Here is a 20,755-nt window from a genome sequence, read left to right as displayed (position 1 = left end):
CTTCTCCGAGTTGTCCATTCTCTCTCTTCTCTTCTATTCTATTCCCTTTCTCTCTTTTGATTATCCTTTCGATTAATCCTTAATAATTTGTCATTAACATTTCTTAATCAAGAAAATTTTTGAAGCTCAAATCGGAGACACTGAGAATCCGATCTCGTTTTTCTGATGCGAATATGGGGTTATTCTTTTTGTAGGCATTTAAAATTGATGGGAAAAGGAATGAAGAAACTGGCCAGAATGGCAGATTTCGTAGATAGGGGTTAGAAACTGGGGGCCAATCAGTTACAGTCGCACCGTACACCCCCGTCACACGTGTGAGACTCTGGTACTTCCTCCGCCCTAACAATGCTCCTCCTCTCCACACTCTCCACTACCTCGACTCTATAACAACCCGCCCCTTGCCTCCGAACCCACCCGATCCCCGACCCACTTCCTCCATGGACCACCACCAACCGTCAACCATATCTCCTCCCCAAGAAGAACCCGAGTACCTTGCCCGTTACTTCGTCATCAAGCACTTGTGGCGCGGCCGTTACAAGTGAATCCTTTGCATTTCTAACGTTGCGATCGTCACGCTCGATCCCTCGACGTTGTCAGTAACTAATTCGTACGATGTCTCGACAGATTTCGAAGCCACCACGCCGATTATCGGTAGGGATGAGAATTCTACCGAGTTTAATATGTACGTGAGGACCGATGGAAAAGGGAAATTTAAGGCGATTAAGTTTTCGTCGAGGTATCGGGCGAGTATTTTAACGGAATTGCACAGGATTAGGTGGAATCAGTTGGGAACTATAGTTCCCGGTGTTGCATCTACTGAGACGTCGTGCCGAGTGGGGCCCTTTTGTAAGTTTTTGCTGGATTTGGTTTTGCTCTTGCATTTGTTGATTGACTTTGTAAAGTGCTAAATTTTGAATTCTAATGAAATTAGCTTCTAAGTTGACTGAATTTGGCTATTGGCTTTGGATTATTCTTCAACTGCTGTTTATTCAAATGTAATTGAAGTCCTATTAACTTCTATTTCGGCATTGTAGAACTCAGATAACAAATTTTCTCTGATGAAGGGAGAATGATGCAAAGATATAAAGAAGCTGATTAAAGAATGAGAATTAGTTAGGATTTTGTTTGATGAAATCTTCTTAAGTTTTTATTATGATTTCTAGTTTTTAGGGCTCTTTTTTGGGTTATATTTAGTATTTTGTGGTTATTTCATGGGTTGGAGTATTAGGAATTATTGAGACTTGAGTTAGTGACATTTTTAGTGATGAGATTTTGATAATTGGAGATAATAAGATTTAAGATTTGACTATTTAGATTTTGGTAATTGAGATCAGATTGTTTCTGAGAATTTGCTTGAAATTAACTGCTTCTAGATCAATTGCATATCTAAATAGCAGAGGTAGTTTATAACTGTTTATTGTCTCTATTTACTACTGGTTACTTTGAATTTATGTATTGAATTTGCCCGTTCAAGCTTTTAACAACTGATTGTCTGTTCAGAAATTGAAGGTCACGTATGTTGGGGTTGAACTTATAGACTTAGAATCTGGAGATCCTCGCTGGTGCTTAGATTTTAGAGATATGTCTTCGCCAGCCATTTTTCTACTTGCAGAAGCTTATGGGAAGAAAAATGTTGATCACAGTGGTTTCATTCTTTGCCCTTTATATGGAAGGAAATCTAAAGCCTTTCAAGCTGCTTCAGGGACCACAAATTCTGCTATCATTTCTAGTCTGGTATTGATAATGTCTTTAATTTACTTTCAAAAATTTTTTTCTACTTGGTTGCATATGGGAACTTAAATTTGAAAGAAGGGATTCGGATTCTGAATAAGGACTAATTTTTGTGATAGAACTCATGAAAACATGACTTTCTTGATTATTTTCAAATAAGGGATTTGCTAGATCTCTATTAAATTGTGGATTTGAAATACCTTAATAGTTTGGGAAATGTCAAGCTCATCTACTTATATCCTCTCAAATACATCGGTGTATTGAGTTTTAATTAGTTTTTAGATAATATTTACTTCCATCCTTCGCTATTTGTGTAAGAAACTGAATCCAAATCCATTTGTCCAAAAATTCATGTTTCCATTTATCTTGAAATTCTTCCAATCTAATGAAGTTGCTCCATCTTGGATAGTGAAGTATCCCTCTAGGTCATATTATTCTTTTACTTTATATTTTATGTTGATAAGTAATTATTAAATATATTTGTGTAGACTAAAACTGCAAAATCCATGGTTGGAGTGTCACTTACTGTAGACAATTCACAGTTTCTCACTGCAACAGAGTATATAAAGCAAAGAGGTAATTTTCTAAAAAGAACTTCCTTCTGTTTTCTGTCCTTAACTTCCTCTTCATCCTCTTTTTTGCCTCTTCACTTTCTTGGATATAATTCTTCTGGTGTTTCTTTCATTAATATGGAAAACATATGTAAAACACAGCCAAAGAGGCAGTTGGAGTAGAAGAAACCCCTTGTGGAGGTTGGTCTGTAACTAGATTGCGTTCTGCTGCTCATGGAACTTTAATTGTTCCAGGATTGAGTTTCAGTGTTGGCCCAAAAGGAGGACTTGGAGAGCACGGGGATGCTGTCTCTCATTAGCTGATCCTCACAAAAGCCTCCCTTGTTGAAAGGCGGCTAGATAACTATGAAGTAAGCTAACTACCTTCATCCATTGATAAAAAATTAGAATTAGTATAATGCTGTATGGTGGTTGCATAACTTGCCTCAGGAGTCCATTTGGGTTACACTTAATTGACTTCAACCATTGATCTGATTGGAATTATAATTAGGAATTGCTCTTGAATTGGGGCTGGCTGAATGCTAGATATGACCATCTTTGCATTGTTAAGCCAAAGGCAGACTATGGTGACTACCCGTGAATCATTTTAACAATCATTCAAGTTCTTTATGGGGGAAAATTGTTGCTGGCAAAGTACTTCTTTTAAGAGATTCAAAATTGAGAAATGCACGGGTCTATTTATGGTTCTACAAAGCATTAAAGGATACATCTTTGAATGAGGTAGAGTGCATTGACAGTTTATTACTTATATTTCATATCATAACCAATAAAAGTGTGATAGTGTTAGTTCAACATATAGAGGGAAGTGTTACATGTTGCATAATGCAGATAGCTAATATTACATGCTTAATCTTTTTTAAGGAATTTTTGAAGTCGAATTAATCAAATGCTAAGAATTTTCCTTAGATATGTGCAGGCTGTCATTGTTCGTCCTTTATCTACAGTGAGCTCGCTTGTTCGATTTGCAGAGGAGCCCCAGATGTTTGCAATTGAATACAATGATGGATGCCCTATCCATGTGAGAATTAGTTCTTTATTTTGAAAGCTTAATATGTGTTACGTTATGCAACTAACGTTTATTCCACGGCTTACGGGTCTATGCAAGCACCTCGCGAGATAGCTTACTGGCAGCAATTTGTGATGTGTTGCAAACAGAAGTAAGTTTATGTGTTCTATCTAGCATATGAACATGGTTTCTTTTCTCTACATCATCATATTTGGTACTTTTGTCTGTACCTGTATGTTCTATTTGTGCTAGATAAATTAAATAGTTAATGTGGTTTGGTTTGACTATCTGCTTTTCCAGGGTTGGTGCCCAGTACCTGTATTGCCAAGGCTGACAATGCCTGGTCATCGCATTGATCCACCTTGCGGGAGAGTTACTTTGCAATTTGGGCAACAACACCCTCTTGCTGATGTGGAAAGTGCATCCATGCATTTGAAACACTTAGCTGCTGCTGCCAAAGATGCTGTTGCTGAAGGTGGTTCTATTCCTGGTTCAAGAGCTAAGCTATGGTGTAGAATAATGAAGTTCAATGCATGCAATTCATGTAGTGGAGTACCTCCTAATATTGAAGTACCCGAGGTGACTTTGATGGCCTTGATAACAATGCTTCCAGCAACACCAAATCTTCCTCCGGAGTCCCCTCCCTTGCCAACTCCTTCACCTAAAGCAGCGGCAACTGTGATGGGCTTTGTTGCATGTTTATGTAGATTGTTAGCTTCCAAAAGTGCTGCTTCTCATGTTATGTCTTTCCCTGCTGCTGTTGGAAGAATAATGGGCTTACTTAGAAATGGATCTGAGGGTGTAGCTGCTGAAGCCACATGGCTTGTTGCCGCCCTCATTGGAGGTGGTCCTGGGGATACAAATCTGCTAACAGATTCTAAAGGCGAGCAACATGCCACAATTATGCATACTAAGTCTGTATTGTTCTCTCGGCAAGGTTATGTCATTATCCTTGTCAACAGATTGAAACCTGTCTGTATCACCGTTATTGTCCATGGCTATTGTTGAAGTTCTGGAGGCTATGATATGTGATCCACATGGTGAAACTACCCAACACACAGTTTTTGTTGAGCTGTTGCGCCAAGTAGCTGGTTTGCGGCACCGTTTACTTGCTTTGTTTGGCCATCCTGCAGAGAGTGTTAGGGAAACAGTTGCTGTGATAATGCGTTCTATCGCCGAAGAAGATGCAATTGCTGCCGAGTCAATGAGGGATGCTGCTTTACGTGATGGTGCTTTGTTGAGGCATTTATTACATGCATTTTTCCTTCCTGCTGGTGAGCGGCAGGAGGTTAGTTGTCAGCTTGTTGCTTTATGGGCAGATTCCTACCAACCAGCTCTAGACTTATTGTCTAGAGTTTTGCCTCCAGGACTTGTTGCTTATTTACACACACGTTCTGATGGAGTACCTGAAGATTCTATTCAAGAAGGATCGTCGATCAGTAAAAGGCATATGCGTTTACTTCAGAAGAGGAGAGGTCGTACAGGGCATGGGATTACATCACAAGAGCAATCCTTTCCTTCTGTTTATAGTTTTGAGGCAGGTGATGCAGTGAGGCAGATAGAATACTGGTTTTCATAGAGTGGCAGATAACCATCAAAATTCTACTGTAGACCCTAACCCTAATTCCAGTCAAGTTTCAAACCAATCTTCTGCTGCTCACACTGTGGAAAGTGTGACCAGTGATGCATATTCCACGGGAATTTCACAAAATGTCCATTCTACTATGGTGGCTTCTACTGATACGGCATCAGAAAATGTGCATGGAACATCAGAAACAAATGCTTCAAATTCAGTTGATTCTGATGGCAATTTAGTTGGGTCACATAACACAGGTATTCCAGCACCTGCTCAGGTTGTTGCAGAGAACAAACCTGTTGGTTCTAGTCGCCTACTTTGTAATTGGCCTGAATTCTGGCATGCTTTTGGCCTTGATCATAACCGTGCGGATTTGATCTGGAATGAGCGTACTAGGCAAGAGTTGAGGGAAGCTTTGCAAGCTGAGGTTCATAAATTGGATGTCGAGAAGGAGTGCACTGAAGATATTGTTCCTGGAGGTGCTATAGTAGAGAGTATGAGTGGCCAAGATAGTGTTCCAAGGATCTCTTGGAACTATTCTGAGTTCTATGTTGGTTATCCTAGTTTGTCCAAGGAGGTTTGTGTTGGTCAATATTATCTGCGCTTGTTGCTTGAGAGTGGTGGTAGTGGCAGGGCACAGGATTTTCCACTTCGTGATCCTGTTGCTTTCTCAGAGCACTCTATCACCAGTTTTTATGTGATGCTGACATAGGCCTTACTGTAGATGGTGCTGTTTCGGATGAAATGGGTTCATCTGATGATTGGTGTGATATGGGAAGAATAGATGGCTTTGGAGGAGGTGGAGGCTCTTCAGTTAGGGAGCTTTGTGCAAGGGCAATGGCAATTTTGTATGAAAACATTGCAATACAATAGGCCCTTTTGAAGGGACTGCACATATTACCGTCCTCTTGGACAGGACAGATGATAGAGCTTTGAGACACCGTCTACTTCTTTTGAAGGTACCTTTACTTAAATATTTTAGGTGCATTAAATATTTTAGACTGTAGGAGTTTCTGTGTAAGATTTACAATGGAGCCAAGAGATAGAGTCAGCTTGATCTGTAGCTTAAAATTGATTTTGATTTCTAGTCATGATCATTTTGAAAGTAATAGTAACTCTGTGTGTATGTGCAGGTTTTGATGAAGGTTTTAGCAAATGTGGAATCTTGTGTTTTGGTGGGAGGGTGTGTGCTAGCTGTTGATTTACTAACAGTGGTTCATGAAGCTTCAGAGAGGACCACTATCCCTTTACAATCAAATTTGATAGCTGCTACTGCTTTTATGGAGCCACGTAAGGAATGGATGTATACCAACGAAGATGGTGAACAGGTTGGACCTTTAGAGAAGGATGCTATCAGAAGGCTTTGGTCAAAAAAAGCTATTGATTGGACAACAAGGTACTGGGCTTCGGGGATGCTGGACTGGAAGAGATTACGAGATATTCGTGAGCTTCATTGGGCACTATCTGTGTGGGTTCCTGTCCTTACACCATCTCAGGTAATGTCAGCCTCATGCTGATTTGCGTTATACTGCTTGCAGAAGTGCTTTTGGATCTTGAAAGTGGTTTGCAGTGTTACTTCAACAGTGATAACTTTGGTTTATTAATTGGTTGGACACTTATTATTCAATTTCTGCTCATTCGAATTTCTTTATATGAGTGATAATCTGTTGAGTTTTTTATTCCTTTTTTTTGGAGATACTGTGTGTAATTCAATATTTTCAATCATGTTTGATTTCTTCATCTCTACTTTATGGAACTTAGCTTTTGAAAGTTGTATTAGTCTCACATAAGGAACTGTTAAATGGGCATTACTGATCTATTGCTTGCATTTTAGTTTCTTAAGTGATGTTTCTTTGAGCCCAATTTAATGTTTGGGAACATTGAAGATGCATGATCGTACATATTTGAGATACAGATATTGTAATTAAGCACAAATTGGTTGATGCACAGAGGTTGCTTTGGCTATTACTCTATAATAATAGACATCTCTTTATACTTTCTTCTTACCCTGTACCTTTTTCTTGATGCTTCTTATTTATAATTCTGTTCACAGTTAGGAGAGGCTGCATTGTCTGTGTTACATAGCATGGTTTCTGCACATTCAGACTTGGATGATGCTGGCGAGATAGTTACCCCAACTCCAAGGGTAAAACGGATTTTGTCAAGCCCTCGTTACCTTCCACATATTGCACAGGTATTATTTTGATTGATAATTTAGTCATGCCTTCCTGATATTGCAAATAGGAAGTTGTACAATAACTGTTTAGTTTTTCAGGAAAGATTTGTAAGATATGCTTGTGTTGATAAATAGTATAATCTATCTCTTATGTGTTTTACTCATGCAGTTGCATCTATTTCTTTATTTTCCTTAAAAGGCTATGCTTTCTGGAGAGCCAAGTATTGTAGAGGCTGCTGCTGCATTGATGAAGGCTATTGTTACCAGAAATCCCAGGGCCATGATGCGTCTATACAGCACAGGTGCATTTTATATTGCCCTGGCATACCCTGGATCCTACCTGCTTTTGATTGCACAACTCTTCTCGGTAACTCATGTACATCAAGCTTTTCATGGTGGCGAAGAAGCTGCAGTTTCATCTTCATTACCCCTTGCTAAACGTAGCGCATTGGGTGGGCTTCGCCCTGAATCTTTGCTGTACATGCTGCAGCGTAGTGGCCCTCTTGCATTTGCTGCAGCAATGGTTTCTGACTCTGATACCCCAGAGATCACCTGGACACATAAAATGCGAGCAGAAAATCTGATTCGTCAGGTGAATCATATTTTTACTCTGCTATAGTGTATTATGTTAAGGTCTTTGCTTTGCACTTGCACATGCAGAAAGGATATTGGCAAGGGCAGAACTAGGATTTTCCTTTGGAGGCCCATATGAAATTTATTTGTAGTCTCATAAATACTGATGTAATATAAAGTAGCTTGATTTCTTATTCAATCAATTCTCTCATCAGTGGTTTATGATATTAAAGAAATTACATTGGCAAATTTATCATTTATTAACAAATAGATGATTAGGCTTCTGAAGAAAAATAGATAAGCTAATTTCTGTAATATAAGATTAGAAATTGAAGCATGTAAAAGACTAGAAGAAATAATATAATGGCAATACTTTTTTTCTCTTTTCCTCAAATTCTTTCTGCAACTGTCCGTTTCTGCGTGTGAGACAGATATCCTTTTTTTTCTCCTTTTCTTTTTTCCAAAGAAGTTGTTCCCTCATTTTTCCTTTGCAATTTATTGTTTTCTGAATGCACAAACCTAATTGTGTTCAGAAAAAAGTAAATAGATGAGTGGAAACTACTTAGCCAAACTATAGCTAGAAGAATAATATCCCTTGAGGCCAATTATAAAGGATAAAGGTTGCAATTCTAGTTATTCTAGTTACTAATTCTAGTTGGTAAAGCTGCATCTGATACATTGTTTATTCCTTTCCAAAGGTTTTGTAGCATCTTGGTGATTTCCCCCAGAAATTGTCACAGCACTGTCATTCTTTATACAAGTATGCCCCTATGCCACCAGTGACTTATCCGGAGCTCAGAGATGAAATGTGGTGTCACCATTATTATCTTCGAAATCTATGTGATGAGATCCGTTTTCCAAATTGGCCAATTGTTGAGCACGTAGAGTTTCTACAGTCCTTGCTAGTAATGTGGCGAGAAGAGTTGACTCGGAAACCAATGGATCTTTCTGAGGAAGAAGCTTGCAAAATATTAGAGATTACCTTGGACGATGTACCCTGTTATGATACTGATCAGAGGTATTCTCGCGAGGTGACTGGAGGGATATCTAGTATATCCAAGCAAATTGAGAACATTGATGAAGAAAAGCTTAAGCGACAATATAGGAAACTTGCGATGAAATACCATCCTGACAAAAATCCTGAAGGTAGGGAGAAATTTCTTGCTGTGCAAAAGGCTTATGAACAACTCCAGATTGATGTTTGCTCCTGAGCTTAGTGCATTCTAACTTGCTTGAAATAAAATTAATGAATGTAGATGTTTTGAATAATTTATTATTTATCCTTAATTAATCATATTCTTTTAATTTGCTAAACAATTTACCTAATTGTTCTCTTTATATAGGCTACAATGCAAGGTTTACAAGGCCCTCAGCCTTGGAGGCTGTTGCTTTTATTGAAAGGACAATGCATCTTGTATAGACGATATGGAGATGTGTTGGAACCATTTAAATATGCTGGATATCCCATGTTATTCAATGCAGTAACTGTTGACAAGGAAGACAACAATTTTCTTTCCTCAGATAGAGCACCTCTTCTTGTTGCAGCTTCAGAACTTGTTTGGCTTATGTAAATCCCCCTCTTACCAATATATACTTTAGTAACTTTGGTTTTCCTAGTTAAACTTGACTTGGAGATTTCATTTCGTCATTGTTGTTTTTTTTTTTTTTTTTTTTTTTTTAATTTTAGGTGTGTATCTTCCTCATTGAATGGTGAAGAACTTGGTAGAGATGGTGGGATACAACTTCTTGCAACACTTCTCTCTCATTGCATGTATGTAGTTCAACCAACTACTCCTGCAAATGAACTGTCTGCTATCATTGTTACAAATGTAATGCAAACCTTTTCTGTTCTGAGTCAGTTTGAGACTGCCAGGATTGAGATGCTTGAGCTTTCTGGACTTGTTGAGGACATAGTGCACTGCGGTGAACTTGAGCTTTTGCCTGCAGCTGTTGATACTGCCCTCCAGACTATTGCTCATGTTTCCATGTCTTCTGATTTGCAAGCTGCTTTGATAAAGGCTGGAGTGCTATGGTAAATTGTCTCATCTTTCTGTATTTAAGCCATGTTTGTACCATGAGTTGCATGCATGTTGGCAACATTATTAAATAATATATCTGTTGCTATATTTTAGTCTAGTAATACTTAATCTCTTCTTAGTCTCTTTCATAGTTACACTATTCACAATTTTTTCTTTGCATCTTTTGTCAAACTGCATTCAGTATCCCCATTAGGGATGTCAATGGGGTGGGTATAGGGCGTATGGAGCATTTCCCATCCCCATACCTGCACCTGTTATTGGGTAAAAATTTATATCCATCATCATCCCCTTGGGGATTAAACTGGTACGGGAAATGCTTGTAACCTTGGTTTTTTAAAAATATTAAAAATAAATATTAAAATAGCCACTTTTTATTAAAATAAATAAAACTTATAAACAATAGACACATTAAAACAAGTTTAAACAACAATTTAAAATAAGTAAAAACTTATATATATTGATTAACATAACATAACAAATATATATTTTATATTTATATCGGGTATGAGTACTAGGTGGATTCTATATTACATGTCCCTGTACCTGATGGTTATTTCAAAATCATACCTATCCCCATCCCATTCCCGAAATTTGATACCCATAACTGTCACCATTCACATAAAAACTTGGGTTCCCCGTCGGATATGGGTAAAATTGACATAACTACTTCCCATTGTTTATATAAATATACATACATATATCCGCCTTTTGGGACTATTATCTTCCTATCACTCGAAGTCAAGTACTCATAAATTACCAAGGAACATCCTCTTCAATTAGAGACTAAATAGTTGGCTCTTTGTTTTTCACAGATGAACATTTAATAAATGGGTGGTTTATTCAAGTCTGTTTAGTGTCATTAATTTGCTATGTTTTTCTATTATAAAATTATAAGGATTTTGTTTTCTTTTTTCTGGTTCATGTAAAAACTGTTCCTTACATTTTCTACTAGCCATGCATGAAAATGACATTATGGATCCAACACAAGAGACTGAGTTTCAGGTAACTGTTTGTACCATTATCAGTTTTGCTTTCTTGCTGCTGAAGCTGTTATTCTTTATGTTTCTACTTGTTTGTTAACAGGTTTTAGATTGATATCTGGATAAGTTTTTTGGAAATCGTATGTATTTAAGTCTATAATCCTTTATTACTTGATTAACTTGTTTTCGTTTGTTAATATGGTTTGTTTAGGTACCTTTTGCCATTGTTGCTTCAGTACGACTCAACTGCTGAAGAATCTGATACTGCAGAGTCCCATGGAGTTGGTGCTAGTGTTCAAATTGCAAAAAACATGCATGCCATACGAGCATCCCAGGCTCTATCTAGGCTTAGGGGGTTGTGCAGTGACGAGAGCTCAACACCTTATAACGCACCTGTTGTCAATGCACTCAGAGCTTTGCTAACTCCAAAACTTGCCAGTATGTTGAGAGACCAAGTACCAAAAGACCTGCTGTCCAAGTTGAACACAGACTTGGAGTCAACAGAGGTAAACAATGTGCTTTTTTGTTTTCTTGTTTTAGTTACATTGATATTGTTTTAAGTTTCAATTATTCTTTATCATAGATCATCTGGAACTCTTCAAATCGAGCGGAGCTGCTGAAATTTGTGGATCAGCAACGTGCTAGCCAGGGCTCAGATGGTTCATACGACCTGAAAGATTCTCATATCTTTGCCTATGAAGCACTGTCAAAGGAACTTTTTGTTGGCAATGTTTTTTTGAGGGTTTATAATGATCAACCAGACTTTGAGATCAGTGAACCAGAAGCATTCTGTATGGCTTTAATTGATTTTATAGCTTCTCTAGTGCACAATCAGTGCTATGTGGATTCTGATGTTCAGGAAAAACTAAATATCAGCAACTCATCCCTTAAGTCTGATGAGCATCTAAGTGACTCAACTGGTGAATCAGTAAATGAGGAGCAAGTTCCTGATGAGTCTCTGGCTGTATCTGATAAAAAATTGAAAGATAAGGAAGAAAATGTGCTGATTAAAAACCTTCAATTTGGATTTACCTCACTTCAGGTAATTTACTTTCTTGTGCATACTAGGTCATAAAGAATTGAATATGCAAGTTTTTCTCCTTTTGCAGATCTCGCTTAAAACATATCCAAATTTGGCATCCATATTTTCCATTAAAGAGAAGTTATTGCCACTTTTTAAATGCTTTTCTGTGCCTGTTGAATCGGAAAGCAACATTCCTCAACTTTGCCTGAATGTTCTATCTCTCCCGACTAAATATGCTCCTTGCTTGGAGGCCATGGTTGCAGATGGATCTAGTCTTCTTTTGTTGCAAATGCTCCACTCTGCCCCCGCTTGCCGAGAAGGGGCACTTCATGTTCTCTATGCTTTGGCAAGCACACCTGAGCTTGCCTGGGCAGTTGCCAAGCATGGTGGTGTTGTGTACATTCTTGAACTTTTCTTGCCTTTACATGGTAATCGTGTGTTTCTGGTTTTTCATTCCTTTTTTATTTAGAAGATGATCTTATTGATCTTAGAAATGGCTATTTGCAGAAGAAGTTCCCTTGCAGCAAAGAGCAGCAGTAGCCTCTTTATTGGGTAAGCTTGTTGCGCAGCCAATGCATGGACCTAGAGTTGCTATAACATTAGCAAGGTTTTTTCCAGATGGTCTAGTATCTGTCATAAGGGATGGGCCTGGTGAAGCTGTTGTTTCTGCCCTTGAACAGAATACAGAAACACCAGAACTTGTATGGACACCAGCCATGGCTGCTTCTTTGTCTGCACAAATTGATGCTATGGTATCAGACCTGTACTGTGAACAGATGAAAGGCCGTGTCATTGACTGGGATTTACCTGAGCCAGCTTCTGCACAGCAGGAAATGAGAGATGAGCCTCAGGTATTACTTGTTATATTCTTTATTTAAATTTTCTATTTGTTGTTCTCTGGGGAACTAATAAGTTCAAAATCATGCAGGTTGGTGGAATCTATGTCAATCTATTCCTAAAAGATCCGAAATTTCCTCTTAGAAATCCCAAGAGATTCCTGGAAGGGCTACTGGATCAGTACTTGTTATCTATTGCTGCCACACATTATGAGTCACGATCTATTGACCCTGAGCTTCCTTTACTTCTTTCTGCTGCTTTGGTTTCATTATTGCGAGTGCACCCTGCACTTGCAGATCATGTCAGTTATCTTGGGTATGTGCCCAAACTTGTTGCTGCTGTGGCTTATGAGGGAAGGCGAGAAAGAATGTCATCAGGGGAGATGAAAGACGGCAATAATATGGCAGAGAGAACATATGATTCTGATGAGCAGCTAGCACAAACTCCACAAGAACTTGTGCGCCTTAGTTGCTTGCGGGTTCTGCATCAACTTGCTGCCAGTACAATATGTGCTGAAGCCATGGCAGCAACCAGTGTCGGAACACCGCAGGTATGTGTTCTAGCAACTGCCTTATCTGTTATGTTCCTGCTGTTTTTCTTGCCACTCAACTCCTTTCATGCATTCTTCATTTCGCACAGTGCTATGGCTTTTTCTGTTTTTTTAATCTTCTTTGAAAATCTTTTAAAGGTTAAGAAGGTTGGGTTGTTTAGCTTGTGTAGATACTTTTGGTCAATTTAAAGCTCTGCCCTTGAATATTTTATCCTCTTATTTACCCAAGAAAATATTATTACAGGTTGTTCCACTTCTAATGAAAGCTATAGGATGGCAAGGTGGAAGCATTCTAGCTCTAGAAACACTAAAACATGTTGTGGGTGCCGGAAATCGAGCTAGGGATGCACTTGTTGCCCAAGGACTTAAGTAAATAATTTTTGTAGGCATTAACTAATATGAATAAATGCAAAAGTGACATGCATATAAAGATGCATAATCTCTCTCTTTCTTTCTTAGTAAAGAAATATTTTCCAAGAATTATGGCATTTTACTGAGAAGCTTTGATGATGAGTTCTATATTTGGTTCATCTATTAATATTATGTACCCGATGCCTAATAGATTTTCTCTGATGTAAGAGTTTCATATTGGGTTTTTTATTTGAACTCTGTTCTATAGTTTCTGATGTGGAAACAAAATCTGTAAATAATGCAGGGTTGGTCTGGTTGAAGTACTGCTGGGACTTCTTGATCGGAGAGCTGGGGGAAGGATTGGACTTTGCTCTCAGATGAAATGGAATGAATCGGAAACATCTATTGGCAGGGTGCTTGCAATTGAGGTTAGATTGCAATCATTCTCTGGGAACTTTCACCTTTGACGGGAGTCTAGTACACCATCATTGTTATTTGTCTAGTTCTATGTCTTTTTGTGATTAGTTGTTTAAAGTGTATAATTCTAGGTAAAATTTCAAGGAGTAATCTTATTAAAGTATCACTGCATGAGATTTCATTTCCTTATCTCTTGCAGCCATTTTTTATTCCTTTCTTTATAATAATTTGAGTTATCTGAAATTATGTTTTAAATTTGTTAATACAGGTTTTGCATGCATTTGCCACAGAAGGGGCTCATTGTATTAAAGTGCGTGATATATTGAACGCATCTAATGTAAGTCCTCAGACACGCTTTCTATAGATTCATGTTTTTATGAACCTCTAATACTAACATTTTATTGACAGTTTCAATGTGTTTTTCATATTGTTCCTCCAACCTGAATTTGATGCATTCATTTTCGCAATTATGCATTCATACTATGCATCCCATCTCTAGTGGTTATGGTGTGCATTTTGCAGGTTTGGAGTGCTTATAAAGATCAGAAACACGATCTTTTCCTTCCTTCAATGCCCAATCTGCTGCTGCCTGAGTTGCTGGTCTAATTGAGAATTCCCCATCTAGACTCACCTATGCCCTCACAGCTCCGCCACAACTGCACCGGCAGCAAGAATACCTCCTTCAACGGTGTCTGATTCAAATGGAAGTAAGGATCAGCTTTCATAGTGCAAGGATTAAAAAGCTATTTTCACAGCCATGAACGAGTACTCAGTGAAGAATTATACATGACACATTTGTACAGCTCAGTTTATAGTTAATTTTTGTTCATCCCCCTTCTTTTACCCACTCTCTCACCAAGGTTAGATAAGATAGCCAAGGTGGTGGTTGCAATTTTCCCAGTGAAAAGAATATATTTGTTGAAGAGAGGAAAGTATTCATTTTCCCTTGTAAAGAAAAATCCTGATGATTGTAAATTGAAAAATCGGTCTGTGAGATCATTAAAGCAATTTTTAATGTTGAAGTTGTATTATATGTGCTGATTTTCCTGTTTGTGCTCCGTTGATCTTCGAATGTCACCAATTGTTTTGCCTCATAAAATTAATTTCATGACTTGATAACCTTTAGTCTATATGAATCTTATTGCTTTTCATATAATTAATGTAACAAGTCAAATTTTCACCATGGGATTGCTTAATAATTTAGCTGCACAAATTGACCTCATTTCATGGAAAGGAAGATATTCTGGAAGTATTTTTGTTACTATGAAATTAGAAAGAAAACATACTAGCCAGTACCAAGCGACGTTTACTTCCCTGCATAACCCCTTAAATTTGTTCCACAACAAATAAGACATTGTTATAGTAATTAGCTAGCTGGTGTTGTGTCATATGAAAATCCATGCAATTGAACCCATCAACACTAGGCAATTTCCTCCCAGAAATACCTTCACTTCGGCTCTATTGTTGCTGCTTGGTTTTGCCTATGATACCGAGTTTGACCTTGTCCCAGCTGATGAAGAAGATAGGGGCCCAGATGAAGTTGATCCAGAAGTTGGTGGGGAACTTCTTGTTGAAGTAGTGGTGGAACCTTGATCAGCTTCTCTAAAGATCTTTGCATCTAGTGAATCTGGTGGGAGGTTCAGAATAGCTACAAATATCATCAAAAACAACAATTAACTTTATTTGTTATATCAATTAATCATAAATGGTTCAAGCCATAGACGACTAACATAATCAATCTAAGGTACGTTTTAGAATAATGGAAACTTAAAATTCAATTAAACAATGTTCTCATTTTTTTTCCCTTTGTATTACTGGACATAGTAGGGCAATCAGTCACTTTAGCATCAATGTTGCAAGCAGATGGCATTTGAAGAGCCGAAGTGGTATTGACAGAAAGGCCCAAGGAAGGGTCAGTGCTCTCTTTGATGATAATGCACAAGCACTTACGCTTGCTGCCCTTCACTTTCTGTGTATCTTGGCAACACTCTGGTATTGGCTTCTTTGCAGTTCCACTCACAAAGGGAATGCAACCGCAAGATTTGCAAGCTGCTCTGCACATTCCTTCTCATCATCCTCCATTGTTGCCATTGATGCCAAGGCCAATGTCGCCACCACAATGCAAAATACCACTATCTTTCTGTTTAACCCCATCGATCTTTGCCTAAAATGATTAATATCTACTCTTAATTTTGTGCGTGTTTTTTGTTTTCTGCTTTTAGGCAATTGGAGAGTAATTCCCCCTCCCTCTTTTTTTTATTTTTTGGTTTTTTCTTTTGTTTTTGGACTGGGATTCCTTAGGTCTACATAGAGTTGTCTTTGCACTTGTTTTTTCTAAGCTTTTATCTGTAATAATATCAGCAGACGATAAAGAAACTGAAATTGATTGTAATGGAAAGGTATCGTTTTATTTATGGAATGCCTTGAGAAATGTTATATCCCATATTCCAATGAAAGATTCAATTCAAATTTATTGAGTTTTGCCATTCCCAATGACATCCTCATTTAATTCAAAGGTTCTTCATCTGCAACAGTACACAATCAGCCCCGGAAATAATTGGACTATTTTCCATACTACACACCAACTACAACCAAAAAACATCAAAAGATGAAAGACAAGGAGATACTATGTTTTGTCGGTAATTGCATGCTGGAGAAAATAATTTGTATATTAAATTTACATAAACCAGGTTATTCTTAGGATGGATACAAGGGAAAAGACAGACTAATAAATGTTAATGGAGTTTAATTACTAAAAAGAAAAAACAAAAATACAAAGTTGAGCTTATTATAAGAACATCATTGGATTCAGCTTCACAAAAGTAAGAAGCAGCTGGCTGGAAGTTTAACTCTTATGTTTATTAAAAGTGAATGAAAAAGATAAAGCGGATGATATCAACAGGACTGTATTTAAGTATATGATAGATATTGTCATCGGTGTGTACAATCTTTGCAGTTTAGATTTTTTTTTTTTTTTTTGTCTTTCCCATTTTGCTAGTCTTCTACAATTGCTGACCTGTGTAAGTAGCAGAAGGTGACTGGGAGAGGAATGCACTTAGAAGGGTGACTACTAAGATAAACGCAATCCCTCATTGCTTCGACAAAATTGTGCATTTGCAAAGCGGACAGAGCGCGTTCATCTTTAGCCATTTATCTATACAGGTGGTATGGAAGAAATGAGAGCAAGGGAGCTCCTTCAGCACATCATTATCGGCATAACTTGCCAAACAAATGCAACAAACCTGTATAACGGCCATATAACCTAAGCTGAAAGACTGTTTCAATTGAAAGCGAAACAATGTAATAATAATACTTCCTTAAGCATTAAACGAAGCATTAGTTGCATGACTGAGGCATTCCAGAACTTACTGCATCATCCCCTGAAATAGCAGTGTCCTTTTCTGCTCCTGCTGCATCAACCCCTCCTTTAACGTCTGAATTGATTTTCCTTATGCTGCCACTACCATCTTTCTGTAACTTGAAAGTGTAGGTTGGCAGAGAATTGATGCATTCTGAAGTGGCTCCTTTAATTAGACCTAGGTTCCCACAGCAGCATGCTAAAACAGCACACAGGATGAAGGGCATAGTAAACTCAAGATAGCTAAAGACAAGAAACATTACACATAACCTAAAACGAAGACAAAGAAACTGGTTGGTTTCCAGACAGAGAATGGCCAGAACATAGCATAATACATATATGACCAGTGTTTATACCTATGCAAATTTGGTGCCCCAGAAGAAGAGTATCTAAATAGCCAAAAATTGCCAAGAAGAAACCAGATTAAAAAGTATGCTTTTAGCATCCATTTAAAGCACTCCAATAATCTGCTAAGCCTGCCAAGTTATCATGAAAAATGCATCAGCAGTTGCACATATTATTGATGAAAGGCATGCACAAAAAGCTCAGAAAAGCGAAAAGTCAACGTTAGGACCAGCGAGAAAAGAACTAGTAAATGGACTCTAATATATGCAAACTGTCTGAGGCTTCAATTTACTTCTGAACTACATGTCCAAATCTTTTTTAAAAATAAACACAGCAATAAAAGGATTTTTTAATGTTTATTGTATTTTTAGTTACAGTAATAGTAGCTATGAAAATTATCCAAATAAACTATTACACATGCAGAAAAGAGCACTTCTGTCATTGAAAATATACAATGTAAAACATAAAAGATGAAAATATTTCATATAAATCTAGAAGTGAATCAATATTTTCTTCCTCTGCAGCCAAATGCAAAATTTCTGATACAAAATACTCTAACACACACGAATACCAGTCCTGCAGTTTCTGCAGGAAAACATGACTGGTTTCAAGAACAAGAATCAAACTTCAAATTGAAGTCAAAAAGTTCAGAAACTAAGACATGCATAGGAGATCATGCAACATGAAGCCAACTACTGTTAGTTGAAGAACCTTCCAGTATGAAGATACCTGAGTCTCTGATAGCAAGGACAAGTTAAACAATTTGGTCAGACTTGATAACTTCTTTTAGGACAGGGAAAAATTTTCAAACCTCTCAATTTCCATTCTTCTAAGGTAGTTATTATGTCAATTCAGCATGGAATATTGGGAGAATGGAGTAGCCATCCTTCCTTCCCCCCCCCCCCCCCCCCCCCAAACCATGGCAAAGTAAATGAAGCATAAATAATTCAGGCAAATAATTCCACACCAAGAACAGAACACTGAGAAACCATCTTAAAGAATATACAGAGTAATTATGCGCATCAAGTATTAAGGATTTAGCATTGAGAAAAGGTAAACGCTTACTTGGGATACGGAAGAAAACAATGCTGGAAAAGGAAGGGAATACTAGCAGCACACCCCGCTGCATAACCAGCAATCCAAGTGGACAATGGAGCTCGCGACTTCTCATTCCTTGAAACTATTAGAACAGCTATTGATGCAACAATCTGACTTATATTGAAAACTAGTCTAACGTAAATCCAAAAGCAAAAAGATGATATAGAACTCCCATGACTTGATCCACCAGGAGCAGTAGGCTGAATCACAGGTTCTTGAGAATTCCTTGATACAACATTATTCCCATATTGACCATCATTTGGAACATCAAGAACATGATCATTTTTTTCATGGAGGATCACAGGTGGCTGCTCCATTTGTTAAAGGTTTTTTTTCCTTGGTTTTTTAAGTAGGACAAGAGAAGCAACATAAGTGAAAGCTTTTGATCAATTTTTCTTATTTTTCCCCCGATCTTATCATCTGTCAAATGGATTCTTCTGATATCATCAGGAAACCAACAAAAGTCAGTCCTCGGTTCTGTTGCATATATACTTCTATAAGAAGAGAACTTATGCTCCCAAACAAGAATTTCTATTCACAGCAAAAAATATTAAATAAAAAAGACAAATTACACATCTTTTTCTACCTTTCCTCGAAATTCTCAGTAACTAAAATGTAAAATAATAGTTTGATCCTTAGCTTGGACGAAACTGCTACAAAGACTAGAGAATTTTAACTATTGTTAAAAAAAAAAAAAAAAGAGGAATGCATGTTTTTTGGGTTCTCTTTCTTCATTTTTCCCAGGAACCAAACACGTTTCCAATTTCCCTGGGACTCAAGAAAACAAAACTTTAACTCAAGAATGAGCTCAAGTTCAAAACTTTTTGCACGTATTGATTCAAATACTCATCTTTCTCTTTTCCCAGTTTCCTCAGCATCCAAACAACAGGCAACAGCTCACATGTACTAGAATTTTTAACTTAAAAGCAACAGGGAATTAAGAACTTAAAAATAAAAAAACCAAAAACTTTTTTATATTACAGAAGAAAAGGTAATCAATCTGCTCCAAGATTGAAAAAAAAAATTACGTTTATACATTCTTTCTTTTTTCTTTTTTAGTTCTTTTTCACTAAAAAAAAAAAAAAAACTTACAGTATTTATTTGGTTTTTGCCACTTGACCATCAACTGCTTGGTGAAAGAGAAAAAAAAAAAAAAGGCCAGAAGACTTCGTTCAACTTAAGATTTTGGAAAGTACAAAGCGAGAAGAAAAATCAAATTACTTATTTTGACGTTTTTCAGCTTGTTTTCTTGTACATTTCCCCCTTTCTTTCCGAAATCCAAACGGGCCTTACTCTAATGATACCCTCCTCTGATTCTCACCGTTTTTTCCTTTTTTTTTTTTTTTTTTTCTTTGAGTGAATAGCTTGTTTATCACAAATTTTTTGTATAATTTTTTACGTTGCAGATAACCTCATTTTTTCTACTTTTTTTAAAATTAAAATTTTACTTTATAAATACACTAAATTTTAGATTTTTTATTATCATTAATGTTATCGACTTATTGTAGGTAGCATTTTTTGTCATTGGTTACAAAATATTATAGTATGTTTAATTTTTTGAAGAAAAATAAATGTAAAAAGAATCAATCTATCATCTATTTGTTAAACTTGCGAGTATAATGTATTAAATGAACAAATATTTTTTAAAATGGAATTTTAATTAATGTTGACAAATATTTATAAATGCCTGATAGAATTGAAATTTAAATGGATTTTGGATAAAAATATTAGTAATTTGGATAGTATAAATGTTTTAAAAGAATAATTCAACCAAAGGAAAAGGATCATGAAAAAAATAATAATAAAAAAAAGAGAATAAGAAAAATAAAAAAAAATAAAAAAAAGTTATATATATGCTATGATTTTGTGGAATATATGCTAGAAATTTGAAGGCTTTGTTCTTTGTGCTACCGAGTATGGTGGTGGAAGGTTCATTGTTTGTTTTTTCAGAGAGGAATATGACGAACTTATTAACATAATAATTTGCACTTCGTGCTAACTTTTTCTCAAAGCATAATTCTCTTCTTCAAAACTAAAACCTACAGCTATTAGTCAATGTTGGACAATTAATTAAGTACATTATTTAACTCTTCGGTGACTTTTATATTTTACGAAAATTTAG

At 36.9% G+C, this 20,755-nt stretch overlaps 2 protein-coding genes and 1 pseudogene across 5 annotated transcripts; 1 reads left to right on the top strand and 2 right to left on the bottom strand.

Moving 5' to 3' along the window:
• The first annotated feature begins 437 nt into the window (after nucleotides 1–437).
• On the top strand, nucleotides 438–14,863 carry LOC111299075 (dnaJ homolog subfamily C GRV2-like). Its single transcript, XM_089747120.1, is given in 29 exon segments — nucleotides 438–796; nucleotides 798–846; nucleotides 1,501–1,734; nucleotides 2,220–2,307; nucleotides 2,445–2,653; nucleotides 3,220–3,319; nucleotides 3,396–3,460; nucleotides 3,610–4,280; nucleotides 4,282–4,870; nucleotides 4,872–5,553; nucleotides 5,556–5,738; nucleotides 5,741–5,844; nucleotides 6,019–6,381; nucleotides 6,939–7,079; nucleotides 7,261–7,653; nucleotides 8,333–8,833; nucleotides 8,978–9,201; nucleotides 9,322–9,666; nucleotides 10,865–11,159; nucleotides 11,237–11,695; nucleotides 11,763–12,105; nucleotides 12,185–12,528; nucleotides 12,606–13,064; nucleotides 13,309–13,433; nucleotides 13,720–13,843; nucleotides 14,101–14,169; nucleotides 14,355–14,397; nucleotides 14,400–14,506; nucleotides 14,509–14,863. Coding segments are annotated over 29 exon segments (7,719 nt in total). The 3' UTR covers nucleotides 14,560–14,863.
• Nucleotides 14,864–15,313: 450 nt separating this feature from the next.
• On the bottom strand, nucleotides 15,314–15,894 carry LOC111300334 (non-specific lipid transfer protein GPI-anchored 14 pseudogene; annotated as a pseudogene).
• Nucleotides 15,895–16,486: 592 nt separating this feature from the next.
• Nucleotides 16,487–19,977, bottom strand: LOC111300333 (E3 ubiquitin-protein ligase At4g11680-like). Of its 4 annotated transcripts, none has more exons than XM_089747119.1 (5): nucleotides 19,855–19,977; nucleotides 18,601–19,070; nucleotides 17,547–17,666; nucleotides 17,202–17,460; nucleotides 16,487–17,074 (listed from the first exon to the last, which is right to left on the bottom strand). In XM_089747119.1, exons 2-5 carry the CDS (start codon nucleotides 18,948–18,950, stop codon nucleotides 16,922–16,924), a joined length of 882 nt encoding a protein of 293 aa, XP_089603245.1. In that variant the 5' UTR covers nucleotides 18,951–19,070; nucleotides 19,855–19,977; the 3' UTR covers nucleotides 16,487–16,921. The 4 variants fall into 4 exon arrangements, with proteins under 4 accessions (XP_089603245.1, XP_089603244.1, XP_089603243.1 ...); XM_089747118.1 differs by having other exon boundaries at nucleotides 18,601–19,110; nucleotides 19,726–19,933; XM_089747117.1 differs by having other exon boundaries at nucleotides 19,726–19,933.
• Nucleotides 19,978–20,755: the final 778 nt, after the last annotated feature.

Source organism: Durio zibethinus, chromosome 18, assembly GCF_047325235.1.
Source record: "Durio zibethinus cultivar Kanyao isolate XHJ-2024 chromosome 18, ASM4732523v1, whole genome shotgun sequence".
Taxonomy (NCBI): Eukaryota; Viridiplantae; Streptophyta; class Magnoliopsida; order Malvales; family Malvaceae; genus Durio; species Durio zibethinus.
Note: the sequence above shows the minus strand (reverse complement) of the source record. Positions and strands in the feature narration are given on the sequence as shown.